At 44.7% G+C, this 19,422-nt stretch overlaps 1 protein-coding gene across 1 annotated transcript in view; it reads right to left on the reverse strand.

Annotated features, from left to right (window-relative positions):
* The window catches only part of LOC135241237 (low-density lipoprotein receptor-related protein 1B-like), a 457,371-nt gene that overhangs the window by 143,490 nt on the left and 294,459 nt on the right, over window positions 1-19,422 (reverse strand). The window contains exons 37-42 of the mRNA XM_064311460.1: window positions 16,153-16,287; window positions 15,748-15,877; window positions 12,661-12,787; window positions 12,319-12,470; window positions 11,843-11,967; window positions 10,036-10,407 (exon numbers count right to left, since the gene is read on the reverse strand). Of these exons, the coding sequence (XP_064167530.1) occupies window positions 10,036-10,407; window positions 11,843-11,967; window positions 12,319-12,470; window positions 12,661-12,787; window positions 15,748-15,877; window positions 16,153-16,287 (1,041 nt within the window). The remainder of the gene's footprint in view (window positions 1-10,035; window positions 10,408-11,842; window positions 11,968-12,318; window positions 12,471-12,660; window positions 12,788-15,747; window positions 15,878-16,152; window positions 16,288-19,422) is intronic.

Here is a 19,422-nt window from a genome sequence, read left to right on the forward strand (position 1 = left end):
GTCTGCATATGGTCAGCTGATTTAATCACAACAATAAACAAACAAATAAATGAATTTATACCCTGGGTCAACGGCAGGGTGCTTAGCTGGGGTTTAAACCTCTAGACAAGAACTGAATTTCGAATGCAATAGCTAATCCTCATTCCACAAATTTGGATAGCTGCTCCAATCATTATGCCGTTCTGTGGTCTAGAGGTTTAAACCAGAGGTTTAAACTCCAGCTAAGTACACGGCAATTGGCCCTCTGCGTTTCTATTCTAGCCAGAAGACCGCACATTCGCTTCCTATTTAGTGCCATTTCCACATACTATTACAGATTATAGTTATTACAGCTTGTTTCAGTCCAAGAAGCATATGTATACTCAGAGAAAACACAAATTGCAGTATACTTAGCTGGAGTTCATCCACGTGCCACATATCTACTGAAAGAAATATCAAAATACAAATGAATGTAAAGAAAAGTATTTATGAAATAAATAAAAAATAGGCAACAGATATAAAAGGCATTACTGCTGCTGCACTGTACTGAGGTTTCTCACATTTTCTGGATTCTCATAGCAAAATTTATTTACAAAATCAAAAGCAAGACATTTCACAATAGACCTGGTAGCTTTGATAGCAAATTAGATGTTTTTTTTTTTTTGGAAATATGTCCAGCTGTACTGGCGAGAAACGGCAGGTAACCCACGGCAACCCGCCAGCCTGACACCAGGGCCACATTATTTATTTATTTATTTATTTATTTCCATCCATTCATCCATTATCTATACCCGTTTATCCTGGTCAGGGTCGTGGGGAGTGCTGGAGCCTATCCCTTTGGGCGAGAGGCAGGGATACACCTTGGACAGGTCACCAATCTACTGCAGGACATACACACCATTTACTCACACACTCATACCTAGGGGCAATTTAGATTAGCTTATCCTGCATGTCTTTGGACTGTGGAACCCAAAGTACCCGGAGGAAACCCACGCGGACATGGGGAGAACATACAAACTCCGCGCAGAAAGGCCCAGGCCGTGTTTTGAACCCAGGACCTTCTTGCTGAGAGGCGACAGTTAGGGTCAGGGTTAGGAGTTAGAGTTCTGGTTCTGCTCATGCACACAGGCCTGGACACATCTCCACTGCTCATTGACGTCCCCTAGGTGGACTTAATCTCCACATAAATGAATGAAATCCAGCTGTCACACTGAGAACAGGTTGCAGAAAATGTACCTTTGGATGAATCATTGTTAAAAGCCTACTTATTTTTCCACATGAACATTCAAGCAATTACTTCGCTGGATAACCAACACCATTGACTACATCGCATTAGTGCAAATTTTGTGATAACTGTTTTTCTTGACATTATATTTATTCATGCAGCTTTGTCTTATATTAAAAGATGGATATTAGATGAAAGCTGGTGTGATATACTCTCAACAGAGGGGAAAACCTCTTTTAAATCATTACATTTATTTTAATAAATGTAACTTAGTCTTATTCTTGATATTCTGTAATGAGAAGGAAGAGACCTCCGCAATGTAAAGTGCAGTTAAAATAACAGTTTGCGATTGCTCGGCAATTCATTATTCAGATAATTGACGTGCTTTGTTAATCAAGTATGATACATGAAACCTGGTTAAGACCAATTACCTGTTTAGAGATATGATTTCTGCTGCCTGTGTTTCAAGCTCACGGGCTGCTTCCGTTACGAATGTACAGTCAACAACATGTTCAGATTAACTTCACGTAAAGCTGTTCCGCATTTCCCAACATAAACGAACTGATTGTAGACAGCTGCAGGGATTTGTATGACACAGTCCCATGAATATGGACACTGTTATTGTTGAAACTCTACATAATTAACACGTCACATTAAATCAAAACCGCTGCTGACAAACCCCCCCGTGGTTTACAGCCGATTGCCACCAGAAAGTGTTTAACCGGAGCTCTATCGCAGGGCAAGCGCACATATGCTAATGCGGCCTACACGATCACCCACGTATTCAAATTCACAGTCACTCTGTTTACTGAAAACTCTCAGCTCAAGCAGAGACAAAAGTTCTTCTCGGGAAGGCGCATTTCCTCTCAGTTCTATCTGTTTATACTTTTATTTACTGGCATATTTACTGGAGCACAAAACTACAGAACAGAAAACAGGTGCGGCATAAGTCCTTAACCATCCATAAATAAGCAATACCTGACGCAGACTCTTTCTCAGCCAATGAACACCCCCAGTAAATAATGACATAAATTATTTCCTTTGGCATTGCACGTATTTCATGCATGTGTTCCTGCCTAAAATTCCGGGAATACATACTCTGTAAGATTGAATTCAGAAACAACACGATGACTGTGTTAAATATCATTGGAATAATGCTTGTTTTATTTGTGAAGCCATGTAGTCTAATCATTTGCTGTTGAAACCAGACTTAATTTCGACATCGGTTGTTCACGGGGAGACAATAGAAGAGTGGATTTACATATTTATATTACATAAATACATGACTATTGTTTGCATGTAAAAGGACTCCCTTAAGTACAGATTCTGCTCCACTGGCATACGCACTGTCCTTAACTTCAACTTGACTGCCAAATGTTAAAATGTTTTATTTTATATTGTCAGTATTCACTGCAATATGCACCCCACCCCTCTCTGCCCCCCTTCAAGCAGTGCAGTCAACCCCCCACCCCCCCCCAACCACAAGTGTAATTAATGCTGACCATGTATGCTTAATTAAACTCAATTCATTCAATTCCCAAGACTGCAGACACACACCAATGATGAATGACCAATTACAGTGCACTCATTACAATATATTTTTGAATAATCATTGCGCATTGTCACACAATGCCTTCAACAGTAAAATAATACAAGCGCGGAAAACCTAAGAGGGATCAAGCTGATTGCCTTTCTTCTCCTGTCTCCGTACCTCGGTTAAGAATAGCGGTTTTAAAAATCCTGAAGAGGGGTAATTTAATGTCAAGTCTCAGGCACATTAAAACGGCGTTTTTGACAGTCAATTTGGTCTCATTAAGTGTTGAAGAATAGTGGGCACCATTACGAGCCCTTACTGCGTGTGGCGCGCGCGACGTCTCCAAATACATCAAGGGCCCCGCCACTTCAAATGGCTCTGGCAAACCGCCGCTAACGTCGGCCATTTTAAATGCCAGGCACACAAATCTGACCTTTTATATCACACGAATAAACAGCGAAGGCAGGGTGTAGCGCGCAGTGCCAGATAGGGAGCCTGGCGTTCCTACATTTTAATCAGTCTCGTCGAAATGAGTTTATTTAGCTATGCACACGTTGTCTCTCTCTGCGAGTGGAACACGTTTAACAGGACTGCTGGGCCCGACTTAAAAACCCTGGAATGATCCAAATCTTTACGGCTGAATCTTTGCTCGCAAGCCAGCTCTCCTCAATAGGAGACTTATTAGATCAAGACCTCAGCCTTGTGCTCATGCAGCTGAAGAAACACTTTTTTTTATTGTTATATAAGCATTCTACAGAAAGTAATTTCCACATAATTTTGACACAGTCCACAGTGAATTTCCACACCAATTTCTATATTTCACGCTATGTTTCCACAGGAATGTGTTATTTCAGACTGCTTTTGAAAGCATTTCAAAATGTTTGGCTATTGTTTTTATTCATACCCCTACCATGACTGGCCATGACACGTCAAGCATCTTCACAGCTGCAGGAGCACAATGCACATTATCTTTAACACTGCAAACATTTAACCACTCTACGGTGGCATACAATGTAAGCGAACGTGAGTGCATTCACCTCAGTTATAATAAGAATAAGAATAACAGTGCTAGATCTGGCTGACCACATCCTCAGACTAGCAAGTTCATGTGCAACAACACTCATAAGTCTCTGCTATAATGGGCTAACCTGTCAATGCAGGACGTTTGATTCTCTACAGCCAATCACAGCCTTGCTTATTCTAAGAGCCTGTTTGGATTATGTTTCTGTGCTGTGTATGAACGTCTCGGACGAGTGATGACTGACTGGGAAAAAGAAAAAGATTGCATAAAAATGCAATAGTCTTTGTCTAAATACGATATAATAAAAATATTGCTTTATTATGTGTAAAGATCCAGTCCAGTAATTTATTTTAAAATGTTAAAATAGCAAAGTTCCCCATAAAATAACAAAAGAAAGTAAAGTCCCACATATTTGTTCAAATGGAAAACTAGTCAAGATACAAGTAAATTGTTGTCTTTTCATGTTCCCTGGAGCAGAAAACCTAATCCCTGTGTTCTCAAAGCGTGACTCTGCTAATTTACTGGCTTGGGCCGGTTGTGTTTCTACTGAGCTGCAATCTAAGCACCAGCCATAAGCAATAATTCACATACTTATTATTTCTCTTCAATTATCTTGCAAGTAAAGGTTATCATCTTAAAGCTCCATGTGATAATGCAAAAGTAGTTTTGTTCTCCATAACACAGTCTTCTTTTAAACATTTTAACGTGATCTTTTCATTACCTCGTATTAACACAATGATGTTTTATACAATGGCCCGGCTGAGAACTCAACTCTGTTTAGCTGGGAGGTGTGCATTATTTTTACCTAAGCAACCAGCTATGAAGCAGAGCAGGCAAAAGCTTAGCCACAGTACTAAATGAAAGTGCACCAACGGTCTGACTGAATGAACATGGACAATAATGATTTTTTTTGTTGTAAATTGCTAACAAGCCTACTGTTACAATATCATACTAGCAACAGTGTTAAGGATCTCCAAATCACATCTCACATAAGAGATGCATGATGCATCCAGCCACTGCCAACTCAAGAATAGTCAGCTAGATATCCATGGATGACTGCAGAGAGTAACAGGTCTAGTTATAGCTTGACTTATAGTCGCCAAATACCCAGTAAAATATAGAATCTTCCTTTATTTGGAAGGACAAGTGTTCTCCATATTTTAGTGGAAAATGGCAACCCAAGTTTGGTAGTGTAGCCTCTGTTTTTCAACATAATATCATTTAATAGTTGGCTAGTCATCTTTCTGTGATAAGAAACATGCTATGATGCTATTTTGACCTGAAACCAAACAGAATTTTAAGATTAGATAACCTAGCATGAATCTAACTTGGAGTGGCATGGTGGTGCAGTGGGTACCACTGTCGCAGCAAGAACGTGCTGGGTTTGAATTTGGCCTGGGCCTTTCTGTGTGGAGTTCCATGTACCTGCATGTAATGCTCTCTCTCCCCCCTCACTGAGTCCTGACGTGTGCTCTCCTGTATCCAGTGTAGCTCAGTAATCCTCTCACACTCTGACTTCAGGCCCACTCTGACTCTACAGTTACCTGAGACTTCTTCAGAATCCTTCCTCCCTGCCCCACCTCTCTCTCTCCCTCTTTCTCTCTCTCTCACCTCCTCTCTTTCTTTCTTTCTTTCTTACTCCCTCCTCACCTCTGTCTCTCTCTCTCTCTCTCCTTTTTTTCTCTCCCACTCCCTCTGCGCCACTCTCTCGCTCCCCCATCTATCTGGTTCTCTCTCACTCTCTTGCCACCCTCCTCTCTCTCTCTCCCTCACTCTTACACCCACCCTCACTCTCCTGCTCCCCTCCCCTCTCTCTTCCTCTCTCCCTCTTTCTCTCTCGCCCCCCCTCCCTCTCTCCCTCTGTGACAGGCACACAATCTCCCCCAGGCCATTTCGGGCTGTGCCTGTATCTCCTGCCCTTCATTACAGCAGATGCCAGCCAGTAACAGCTCGGCTGGCCCTGGTGCTCCGGGTGCTCAGCCAGCTGACAGAGGTGGCGAATGAAGACACCCAGGATGTCCCCATCCCCAAACGCAATCATTCTGCAATTCATTTACCGCGCCGGCCACTTCATTACGATCCCCCGAAGCGCGCCGCGGCACTGCGGAGGCTTTTTACAGCTCTGCGGAGACGGGCCCGCAGAGCACAATGAGCCGAGGAGCCCCAAAACACCTGCAGGCGGGACTGAGGACAGAGCGAGCGAAGACCCGCCGCTGATACGGCTAGCGAGCCGGTTAGCCGCCGGAATACTGACCGCTTCTCCATCAGAAGAATGGAAAACGGATCTAAAATTAAACAATGATAAGCAAAACTAGTCTGGTTTCTTTTAATAGGCATGCAAGGATTGCTCTGGAGAGGGTGAACAGACCGCCTATTTATGCATGAGAATTTTTAACAACAGCAAAAAAAAAAAAAAAAAAAGATTCTCTCAAAACACTCTGTACCTGTAGCCTGGAGGCTAAAACTGAAACAAACAAACAGTAATGACAAAGAAAGAAAGGGCACACACGGCAGCACAGCTTTCTAAAACTGTTTTTTTTAAAGGTTGTTGCTAGTTGTAAAAAGTTGCATTCTCATTATTGGTTGAGACATATTTTAAAAACATTTGGCTGAAAAGGGGGGGGGGGTGAGGGTTTATAAAATTGTCATTTACCGCAACTTCACAACATTGTAGAAAGACAAAATAATGCTTTTTGCTGCACCAGCAAAACCAGTAAACCAGTAAACAGGTAGACATTAAAAAATGGGAAAAAGGCTAATTTGCTATGTGCTGTCAAGGTCATTTCACCACTGCAGTGGAGCATGAAATGTGCACACCTGCTCCTTCAGACGGCGCTGTGCACTATCTGTGGTGGTATTACATCATTTACACAGTTACGTGCATCCCCACTCCCTTTAGTAATTATAATAAAAGAACAATAATAATACTAATATAAAAAATTAAATGACCCCCCCCCACACGCACACACACACTAGTCTCCTTTTGCTAAAAATGGAGATATTAAATATTTTAAGTGTGTCTTCATACCTTTTACAGGCCAACCACCGTCGTTATCCTTCTTTGTACTTTTTGCTACAGCTTCTATATCATGTTTGTTTTTTTGTTGTGCGAAGCCCACAACTGCAGACTACTGTAGGCTAAGCGTGGTCTTACAAAGACATCAGTTTATCCGTCTTTTCTTTATAATGAGTACTTTTGCTATATATCCCAGCATTCTGCTGGCTTTTTTATTACTGCTACAGCATAATGCCTAGAGGCTTTTCAGCTACTGCTTTCTAAGCCAGGGGAACGCACTCTAATTTAGTTCCTCCCAAAAGAGATCAGCTCATGTTAAATATAGCTTACATCAGCAGTTAAATAGGGTATGTTTTCATTGGTTGCACTGGTTAAAAAACTAAAAACTTTGGAACCTCAATATCTCCACCATTTCAAAACCAATCTCAATGCCATTTCACAGGTGGACTACTGCCAGGGGCTCGCCAAACACTGCTGCTGATATAGCTACCTTATACCATTACTATGTGGTCCACACCCCTTCATAATTAGCATAAAAATGAATACTTTTTTTTGCAAACAAATCTCTATTTTAAACCAATGAATCTCGACACAAGACAACTCATTCTGTTGGTCACTTTGAGACGTGTGCTCTTTATATACTCACATGGCTGTAAACTTCATTCAATGTAAATGAGACCTCAAAATTCAGAAATTCACAATGAATTGTCCATATACTTATCATGGGAAGACACAATGCTAACTTCTGACTAGCTTCTCAAAATTTGCGAAAGTGGGCGAAACCGCATAGCTAGTAATTTCTGTTAACGTTAGCTACCATGTTGTGTTTGCTAGCTGTTCGCTAAATAAGTAAAGATAAATGTTATCTTTTTAATAGGATCTTTGTGGCTTGCTAGATGACCGTCTAACTAATTTGATATGGCTAGCACTAGTGAGGAAGGTTAATAAATTCACTTTCACTACTGTTTTGGCATTCAAATAGTGTTAAATTGGTCTGCCTTTGCTCAGCAACTAGCAAGCTGATAAAAACATGTTTCATTCATTTTTATGAGTAAGAACATAACTACAGTAAGCAGTGAATATTGGCTATAATTAGAGATCTACCGAGCCATTCTAGTTAGCTAACTGTATAGTGTTCAACTTCATATATTAATTTGATTTAACACGTTGTTAAAATGTATATAATGCTACATATACAGTATGGTGTAAATGCACATTCTGATGTCTTATAGGTACAGTGTATTTGGGATGTTTCTCATGCATATGGTGCTATAATCCATGTACATATGTTGTGCAGTGTTATAGAAAATATGATTTAAACATTTGATACACTATGATCGAACACTTGTTTTAGGATAACGTGTTAAGATATCTATAATGACGTCACAGACATCGTCATTCGACCCATCACACAAACCGAACGATGATTAGAGATATCTGTAATTCCATTTTAACTAGCTATGTTCATGGCTCCGGATAACTGATGCTGCATGAGCATTGTACCTTATCTGACCTATGTTGTGTAGTTGTTCCAACGACCTTCGGTATACACTTATTGCACATCGCTTTAGATAAATGCATTTACCAAATAAAATATAATGTAAATGTAATGTTTTGCAAACCTAGTGTGATCAATTTTGATGGAAGAAATGCCGGTGGCTGTTCTCGCAAAATAAAGTAATAAAATGCCATGAAGTGGAAAGAGATGACAAAACAGTTGTTTTGTAGTACACAGTAAATTGTCAGTGTTTATAGTTAGTTAGCAGCATGCAATGAGAAGTTTGAGAACCAACCACCGACAGTGTTTGTGAAAACTGTCTTTTCGTCCGCAACAACGGGCCAACTCCGGCAGGAATCATACACAGTCCTCCGTATCTCCCATGCCCTGGGTGATGAGACCGCCAGCTGCTCACTGCCACAATGGAGTTAAGGCCCACAGCTGGCACTGGTGCAGTCCAGATTCAACCCGGAGACTGCGAGGCTCATCCATGTACCAAGGCACGGTGCCTCAACCGAATGAGCACAAACGGCCATTTTGAACGGGAGATAGACTTACTACAAGAACTGCAGATTGACTGATTATTTTTCTTTCTGATGGTAATATGCTCATGCCATATCAAATCACTGACGATCGTATCACATGACATTGTTACTTTAAGAAAAGAACATATCGCAGCAGCTTGAACAACATTAGCAGCTCCACAGAGTTAAGATTAGACCTGCTTCACTTGCTTCATTTGCTGTTAGCAGTTGTTTTAGTCCATTACATTTTAGTGCCCTTCACTTCTGTCTCTGTAACTTATCTTTCTCCTACGCTCTGGATTTCATTTAATTGCTTAAAGCATGTGTCTGTAAAGAGAGAGTGGGTGTTTTTAAGTTGTGCCAAAACTTTGCAGCGGTGGGATCCTTTACAAGATTTGGCATATTATTTTGCAAGGACTTAGTTTTAATGTGAAATGAATAGATTACTTTTTATATCTGCACACCAGATAAGTCATAAAACATGCATTCCTGTATTATTATAATTATTATAACAATAATAATTACAACTGTACTCTGAGCTATATTATTATTATTGCACATTTCAGTCTTTATTTTCATTCCACTAGTATTAAAAGGCAACCTGAAGGTTTTGCTCAAATTAAAGTAAAGCATGACAGCCAAGGAAATACCTCCTCTATCTCTTTCAGACACATACACATGCATAGACACACAAACACATGCACACACACTCAAACACACACACACACACACACACATACACACAAACACACGCACAGGCCAACACACACCACAATGGTCTTTTTCCTGCTAAGCACAGAAGACTCAATATAGGCAACTACAGTGTTGTTTGGGGAAAACAAGTCTATGAAAAATACTGGACAGATATTCGAGAGCTTTCAAACACACCTGTATCTACTCCAAACAAAAACAAAAGGCTGAATTAAGTCAAGCGTTCTTCACAGCCTGGCTAGCAGTGAGCAGACGTGTTGAACTCCTGAGCTTCTACTCAAACCCAAACATAAGAACCCAACCCAAACATGAGAGAAAAGCAACGCTGCTTCAGATACATAAATTAACTGGAGTTCTGTGCAATATGTATTTTTAAATGAATAAATTAAGATTTAAAATCTCAGTAAACAACTCGCAAACCCGTTTTCAGGTTTGCAACTGCATGCTCTCGATTCATGTAAATGTACAATTAATACACAAACGCACGGCAAGAGTTGAACGTTAGAAAGTCTGTCACGTGCACTTACGTTCAGCGATGACCCGGTGGCCCGTCCAGTCATCGTTAATCATCTGGATGTTGCCGAAGTGGACGTCGCTGAAGAAGATGCGGTTGGTTCCCGCGGAGCCCTGCCGGTGGTGGAAGGCCAGGGCGATGACGTTCTTGAACTGGGCGGGGTTCTCGTAGGGCCTGACGGGCGAGTTGAGGTCGGCCTCGTCGGAGAGGTGCACCGTCTTCAGGATGGTCCTCTCGGAGTAGAGCAGGTAGCCCTCGTGCCTCAGGCAGCGGAGCCCGTCCTGGGACAGGAAGCCGTGGGCGCACCCGCAGGCCCTCCGCCCCCGGCCCTGGTAGAAGCACAGCTGCTCGCAGCCGCCGTTGCTCCTGGCGCACGGGTTCGAGCCTGCAGGGGGGAGGGAGAGAGGGATGGAGGGAGAGAGGGAGGGAGGCAGGGAGAGGTAGAGGGTGGAGGGAGGTGGGAGAGGGGGGGAATGGAGGCAGGGAGGGGTGGAGGGAGGGCGGGTAGAGTGAGGGAGGAAGGGGGATTTGATGGAGGGAGGGGGGGTGGAGTGAGGGAGGGGGGCGGGGTGGAGTGAGGGAGGGAGGGAGGGAGGCGTAGGGAGCGTCACATCCTCACTGCACTCTCGCACACGCTCACAACCCTCGACAGCGTCTCCTTTCGATTTATTCATGTGAAAGTTTACGTGCACTCGACAGCGGGGGCGGGAAAACCTGAGGAAAGCTCTCCTGTTGTGAAGCAGCGTGTGCGAAAACCAGGTACACGTGCCGTAGACTTCACAGAGAGACTAACTGCCGTTTGGGTTTAGTTTTTTCCAGCCCGTTTTCTCTGGAATTTGGAATGAGCTGTTTGAGTGTCTTTGCGCTCAACCTTGCAGCTCCACTCAATGGCCTTCTGGCCTGAAAGGCGATTACAGGCCTCTGATCCTGCTCGCTTCACGGTCTGCGGTTAAGCTGGCAGAGGAGAGGGCCTGTGTGGCTCATACGGGCAGGCTGTGGGAACTCAGTTTGATTGACAGGGCGAGTGCTGCAGCACAGAGACATGGACGTCCCGCCGGCTTAGTTCCCGCCCCCCCCCGGCAAAGCGACGGCCAATTATGTCCCTCTCGGCGGGGCTACTGGTCATAACTGGCCCTGCCAGGGACCAGGCTCAACACCAGCAAATGGGCCCATCCACACCTTGGAACAGGACCTCAGGACACCAGCACCTAAACAGGCTGCTTTAATGTTTTTCCCAAAATGAGAGCTACAGCACAGTACTAACTGGGGCAGGTTAGCTCAGCGATATTTGATTTAAGCAAATATTTGGCTTCAGAAGCTAGAAGGCTAAAATCATTTCAGGAGTTGATTATGAGGAAGGACTACAGCAGAATGACATCACTCATGACATAATGACTTTGTGTTTTTGCTCCGAACCATTTCCCTGCGTTTGGGAAGAGGGCAGTAGTGCTTCCCTGCATCATGCAAAGAAACCCAAAATACACATTATAAAGCATTATTTGGATCCTGAATGCTGATTGGCTGAGACCGTGGTCTACAGTGATTTTAAATCAGACAGTTAATAAAAAAGCCTGTTTGCAAAGGGTATCACCCCATGCACAAACCATTGCTTACAAATAATATTACAAAATAAATAATACTGTGTCATCAGTGACTTGTTTCTATATGTTGTAACCGCTTTGTAAAAGCAATAGTGTGCCTAACCACACCCCCATAGCCGTGATTGTATTCCCGATAGAGCACGGCCTCTCGCTCCGCATCGCCTAATTAAAATGTATTAAGTGACAGCGGGATCGGGAGGTCATGGCAAGGTCATTCACCTTTCTCCCGCCCCCTGTTGAAGATCTTCACGTCTTTCAGATTGACCCCCAGGCCGCTCCGCAGGGTCACGGCCTCTGTGGCGTTGCTCTTCACCCCCCTCCTGATTGAGCCGTTAGCGTGAGCCCTGTCCCGCGGCAGGAACAAGGGTGGGGGTGGGGAGGGGGGGAGGGCAGGGGGGAGGGGAGGGTAAGGTTAACAAGAGGAAGTCAGTGATCCTGGACTAATTAAAATCAAAGATCTGATTAAAACACAGAAGACAGACAGCCCAGTGGGAGGTACTGGAGTCCGCCCTTCAGGTGACATTGAATCACGCGAGGCACCGCTAAGCGGAGGAGTCCTTTTCTCCCGATTTTTCCCCCCTCCCCACGGATTCTAATGGTGACCTTGCCAGGAAGTGGCTAATCCTAGAAGGGTAGAGCCGAGGGTTTTCGAGGGAACGTTTTGCGACCGCAACATTTATGGAAAAATAAATTACCTGTCAGACCAGTAGATGTAAGCCCCGAAGACGGCCACGGAGAACAGGTCCACGCTGCTCGCCGACAGCACAATCTCGCGGCTCTCCCCGCTCTCCAGGTTGATCCTCTCGATCTTGTCTGTTCGCGCGTCGCACCAGTATAATTTATTTTCCTGGAATGCAATTTGAAAATAAGCCGGGGCCGCCCCGCTCCTATCGGGGGGGGGGGGGGGACTTTTATTAAGTAAAATAATGGAGGGGCAGGAGTGGCGTAATGAGGCCAGGGGGTGGGGGTAGGGGTGGGGGGGCGGATCAACACGGATCAGAAACAGCTGCGTCAGCAATCCCCGGACCTAAGCTCACCTCGTAGTCGACAGATATCCCGTTCGGCCAAACGATTCCAGAGTTAACGAGCAGGACTTGATCCGAGCCGTCCAAGAGAGCCCTGCCGATGCACGGGCTCATGCCCCACTCTGTCCAGAACATGTACCTGCGGAGAAAACACACAGGAAGGGATTCACTTCATACACTGAGCTATGAAGGGATTCATACCGTACTCACACTGAGCCATGAAGGGATTCATACCATACTCACTCTTAGCCATGAAGGGATTCATACCATATTCACACTGAGCCATGAAGGGATTCATACCGTACTCACACTGAGCCACGAAGGGATTCATACTGAGCCACTAATGCACTCACACCCATTATTCTACATTTAAATCAAAGACACTCTCAACCGTTCACATTTCCTGAAAATGACTCCATGACATTTCAGAAAAGTGCCTCCACTACTGTCAAGAAATTGCATGCACTTACTTCTCTTGTGAATAGCTGAAGGTGCACTCACCTAATGTAGTTCCACTACATATTTATGCACACAAAAAAACTCTGGTTTATTGAATAATAACCCATTATTTACATAAAACCACAAAAAGTCATCAATTGCCCATTTTCGAACTGTGTAAACAATTTATTTTATGACGGCAGACAGCTATAGATGGCTCTCGTGAGTTTAAGATCCTTTTCAACATCTCAAAGAGCAAAAAAAGAAACAATAATAAAAACTGAAGCAAAGAAGCAATACATCAAAATGGCTTCACTCTGATAAAATGAGAAAACGGCGTTCAAAACAGTCAGACTTCTCCGTTCAGTATTGACTGAGATTATACCTCTCCTGAGAACTTCCTGGGTTTGAATGGAATGAGGAAATAAGAGCTGAGGCTTGCTAGACATGACCAGATGCCACAGAAAATGACTGCATTAATATATGAATGAGCACTATTCGTTCAACAACAGTTTTTTTTCTGTGAAATCGTATTTAGATTTTGACACTGAAATTCTCTTAATTCTCAAAATTGTTGCTGGCTGGAGTGACGCAGGCTTCTGTTTTCCAAAGGGACAGTGTGTTGAGAGTGGCAGCGAATTGGGTGTTCGCCTCAAGCAGTTCACTGGTTCAAAATGACGTCACGACTGTGATTAATGAGTAAAATAATTCTGTTTTTTCAACGCTGGTCATCACCGGGAAACAAGAACAAATGAATACAGTGACTGGATTTAATCTGTAATATTCATAAGCACATGAGTATTTAAGAATAAAAGTGCTAATGAAAGCTAAATGCGATGATATCCTGTCCCTGTCCTGTCGATTAATGGTGAACAGTAACCTTCAGCAGATGTGCGACTCCCTAATTACCGGACACAGCTCAGCGCACCTCTGTATTTACCCTGCGACTCTCCACCAATTCCCCGGGCCTGCTGGGAAACGATGAGGACGCTGGACACGGAGAGAGAGAGGAGGCCAAACGACGAGCTCTCCGGACGAGACGGGAGCCCTCCCTGACATTTCTGCGTTCCGGGCTTCGCTCGCGCCGAGAAAACGAACGTCTGATTTGTACACCCCTTCCCTAAAAAAAGAGGACGTTCGCTCGCCCCGACGGGCTCCTCGATTACGCGCGTGGAGCGCGAGCGGCGTGAAGCAGTCACAGCAGACCGGATTAGCATGTAAATCCGGCAGAGCAGATGGCAGACCGCTGTTCCGCGCGGCCTGACGTTTTCCTTCCGCTCGAGTAATAAGACGGAGAGAAAAAGAAACTGGAAATACCCGAAGCCAACTCTCTGTTTGACCGTTTGGATATAAAATGTCATCATTATATCATTTTATCCTATTAGACATTTGTGTGAAACTTCATCATAATTAGCGTATTAATTCTTGAGTTATGGCCAAAAACGTGTTTTGTGAGGTCACAGTGACCTTTGACCACCAAAATCTAATCGGTTCATCCTTGAGTCCAAGTGGACGTTTGTGCCAAATTTGAAATTCCCTCAAGGCGTTCCTGAGATATCGCGTTCACGAGAATCGGGACGGACGGGCGGGCGGACGGACGGACGGACAACCCGAAAACATAATGCCTCCGGCCCCGGCTCTGCCGTCGCGGAGGCATAAAAAGAGCAGCAGCGCCTGGCTGCGCTGATGCCTTAGCGCACCCGCCCTGCGTGGGAAACGCGCGCTGTTGCCGGGATACGGATTCCGAGCGCGCGGCAACCTTCGCGCCTGACCGCCACAAACGAGAGCGCCCGCGGTTACCGCCAGAGCAGCGGTGGAGCGCGCTCAACGCGCGACTTTCACAATCGGTTTGGGAAATCTCGGGCGCCATCCCTTCTGAGGTTCCAGATCGGAGGAGGCGCCGATGTCAGGAGACATTCTCTCCTGGGACCGTCTCTCTCTCCGCAGCGCAACCTGCACGTCTGAATCAAGTGAAATATCGCGCTGTGGCGGAAAGCCTCATTCTGAAAGCCAATTCGTTTGCAGCCAGAAGCCAGTCTTGTGTGCTTCTATTTCTGCTCAAAGATAAATCCAAACTGACACTTTTTTTTTGCTCTTTAGAAGTAAACACCACTAGCATATGTTTGTCATGTCACGTCACTGCTGACTTGAATTCAAAGTTTTCATTCTTACTTTATGTCCAAAATAAATAAACCTTTTTTCTTTTTTTCTAAAGCACCATAGAGTATTATAAAACCATCCAGCTTGTTATACCAAGACAACAGAGCAAGATAAGTCCAATAATTTGTGAGACTGACACTTTACTCTGGGTACAGTCCATGTTACAGGGGGGGGGGGGGGGACTTTGGTACAGGCCATGTTACAGTAAGTGGCGCTCAAGGGGGTGGAGGTAAGGGAGGAGGTGGGTTAAACTCTGGGTACAGGCCGCATTACAGTAAGTTCCACTTGGGGGGGTGGGGGTGGGGGGTAAGGGTGGGGGTGGGTTAAACTCTGGGTACAGCCCGTGTTATAGTAAGTGGCACTTGGGGTGGTGGGGGTGGGGGAAACTCTGGGTACAGCCCGTGTTATAGTAAGTGGCACTTGGGGTGGTGGGGGTGGGGGAAACTCTGGGTACAGCCCGTGTTACACTAAGTGCCACTCGGGGACACGCTGGGTACACACCCCCTCACAGGATGCACCGCCACTGCCCGAGGCTGGTCCAGGCCCTGGGAGATCACCACGGAACGGTACTGACCATCGAGCCGGGAAACCTCGATCAGGTTAAAGCTGTGGTCCGTCCAGTAGAGATTACCTTCAAAAGGAACCAAAATGTCACCGTCTGATTCACTGAAGAGAACTTTTTTTGTAACTGTACAAATGCAGCATGCACACAATGGTTGGGCTCTACATAACTTATAGACATGGACTTATGCCCAACATCAGAAAAGATCAGACTAAGATCTGCAGCGAGGACTTTCAGGAGCCACAGATGACCCTAATGCATCACACGGTTCACCAGACAACTCTATTCTACATAACGCTGAGATGCTCAGAGAAATTCACTAATGATCCCGCGATATCACTCACCGGCCATCCAGTCGACCGCGATGCCCTCCACCCTGCCGATCCCGTTGGTCACGACGTCTTCCTTCCAGGTCTGGTCCCGCTTAATGCGCGAGATCCTGTTTAAGCCCATGTCCGTCCAGTAGATCGTATCGTTCGCTGTGGGTTACAGTTCACAGCCGTTAGCACAGCTTACGCTGGGTCAGAAGACATTCCTTCATTCTGAATAATCTTCCTGTGCTACGTCGCTTTAAAGACAGGCTGGGTGTGCAAATGGAAGTTTGGGGTTGCCAGTTTGGGTGGGGAGACGGGAACACACCTGCATCACTTGAGGGAGGGCTGACACCTGCTTTACCCCTCTACAACTGTACTCTGTATTATTATTATTGTTATTATTATTATTATTATTAAGGGACTAAGCACTGTGATCTCTATTGTTTGTGCACATATTGTCATTCTTTGTCCATTGCCCATTGATCAACACTGTCGCGATTTGGCAAGTAAAGGACATCTTCCAAACATTTACCTATTTTCAGATATGTTCAGTTAGTATGTTCAGTGCAGACCATTATCCAGAGCAACTTAGACAGGGTATGCTTTTATCCAGCAAACATACGTAGTGTGTGGATTTATCCAGCACAACTTATATAGTGCCTGCATTTATCCAGCACAACGTACATAGCCATGTAGGACAGGTTGTATTACTGGAGCAGTATCTTTTGCTAAAATGGTACAACAGCAAACCCCACCAGAAAAGACATGCAACCTTGCACTAACACAGTCCTGACATGTCGCGCTACACTAACACTAATTTAAGCAACCTCATTTATGATGCCTGACATATTCACACAGCACTCCGGGACCCATTAATACTCTAACACGCCCAAGAGAGATATTTTAAGGCATATTTATTTCAATGTAATATATGATGAGCATGCAGCTCAGTTATAAATGCTGCTCCAAAAAACAGTGTGCTACTGATAAAAGTTCTGAGCATGTTGCTTTCAGAAATGCTTGAAATCCTTCATCCCTGTGGGTGCATTTACCTATAACCCTAGCTGTGGTACTATAATGTGACTCAAAGTCCAGAATAAACCCCTTATGCTGCACATAACTGGAATGTTATGTACAGTATAAGAGCTGTGTAATCAACATGGATAGGAAGGAGGTGAGAAATGGAACAGTGACCTTCATTAGGAGGGAAATATGTAAGATAATTTCATTTGTATTCTCCTTGCAATAAATATAAACACAAGGCAATGTATCAATAAAAGCAGGAGGCTAATATGTAGGTAACATGCATGTGAATTAATGCTGTTCTCCTTGCTACACTTTGAATTTTTGGGGGCTGAGGTAATTATATGCACCCGTGCATTTCTCTCTGTGTAGTTCTGCTTATGCTTCACTGGATATAAAAGCTTGCGGAGTACTCCGTCTTCGTACCGTTAGTCAGAATGATACATTCACTCGGAGTGGACGTTGTTTCAAATGAAGGCGCTGAAACGTTTGACCCCTCTCCACTATTCGTCATGTTAATCCACGACGCACGTGCACTTCGATCGCGTAACATCACCGACAGCCGGTCATGTTAATGCGTGACACACGTGCACCGTGAACACACGACAGCAGCCAGAGACGATCACATCCTGCTTCGCCGTCTCGTGAAACGTCGGCGCAGAAATTGGTGTCACGCCTCCTGTCAACACATCGCGATTTGGAGCGATTTAAAAGCAAACACGCTCAAACGCTAACGGTGAAAGTGCAGTCGTCTGACTGTAACATGTAAGATAATCTGACGAGGTGCAAATTAGCGCAGGTTTGCCTGTGTTCGTTACCGAGCTCCGGCAAGACGGATAACGAGCGTTGCGTATTTAACTTGTCAGCGACCCGCGTCTTGGCACGAGCCGATTAGAATTAATTAAATTAAAAAGGGGAAAACATCTTGTACGGCGCACGCTAAGAGTAAGCGATTATCGAGACTATCAAATAAAATTTCAAAGCCACATTTATGCTTCATTCTTTTTTAATGTTTTTTGGGTTTTTCCTTTATTAGACAGGATAGTGTAGAGAGACAGAAAGAACTAGGAGGAGAGAGAGGGAGAGACGTGCGACAAGGGTCGGCGGTCGGATTCGAACCGCCGACGTCGCGGCTCGCATTGAGCATGTGGTTAGCGCTCTACGGGCTGCGTCACTAGAGGCCCCATGCTTCATTCTTTTAATAGGGATCTCCTGATGGTGAGATTTCATAGGATTTTCAGTGGCACTGGTCTATGATCCACTGGACTTCCACCCATCCGGTGCTTCCCTTTGACAGCGTTGAAGCAGCATCTCCCCCCCCCCCCATATCTCGTTTGTTGACTGTTGTTTACTTACATGTGTTTTCATGTGCCTATGTTTAGTTTGTTATTGATGTATTTTGTGCTTTTAACATGCTTTTATCGTCTAGCCCACCTCCCCTTCCCTTAAGTGGCTTTTGTCGCTTGTCAGGCCGCCATTGTAAATAAGAATTTGTTCTTAATGACTTGACTGGTGAAATAAAGGTGAAATAAAAAATAAATTAAATAAAATGAAGCATGCATGCTCCACGCTGAAGGCAGAAGATCCTGAGGCTTTCTATCACAGCCTGGGTCTGACTTCTCAGCGGCTAAGCTGACTTCAGCCACAGAGCAGATCAGTCCTTCAGAAGAGACGTTAAACCGAGACTCTGACTCACTCTGCTCGTTATAACGATCCTAAGGGACTTTCTGAGAGAGTGGGGGTGTCCCACTTAATGTCCCACAATGCACAGCTTTCTACATCTGTCCATCAAATCATGGCCGACCTTTGCAAAAAGGCGGCGTTAAACCTGGTCAAACTCCCAGAAAATTGGCTCTGTACATTTTTCCACCTAATCATCCCCACATAATACAAAACCCTTTGCCTCCACCACCTACTGTGATTCTCCAGGCTATCAAGGCAAATTACAGTTCTCAGTGGGAAAATAAAGGCAAGAATATTGAAACATAGTTTCAGCAGCAGGGCAGGATCCGGGAATATGTGGCTCCTGGAGCTGTCTCCGTTGGATACTGATTGTGTGCAGGTGTGGTGATGCGGGGTCTCTCTGCTCAGTGCTTTTATGCGGTGTGTCGTGAGTAGAGCCTGTTCCAATGCGTCAACAGTGCAGGTGCCTCACTCTCGACCCATGTGTCTGTCAAACCTGGCAACACGCATTCTCTGCCCAACCTCGGACCCATATTTCAGTCCGCCACAATCCAAATCCCTTTCTCTGCCAAACCTGGCAACCCACATTTCAGT

Source organism: Anguilla rostrata, chromosome 15 (genome assembly GCF_018555375.3).
Source record: "Anguilla rostrata isolate EN2019 chromosome 15, ASM1855537v3, whole genome shotgun sequence".
Taxonomy (NCBI): Eukaryota; Metazoa; Chordata; class Actinopteri; order Anguilliformes; family Anguillidae; genus Anguilla; species Anguilla rostrata.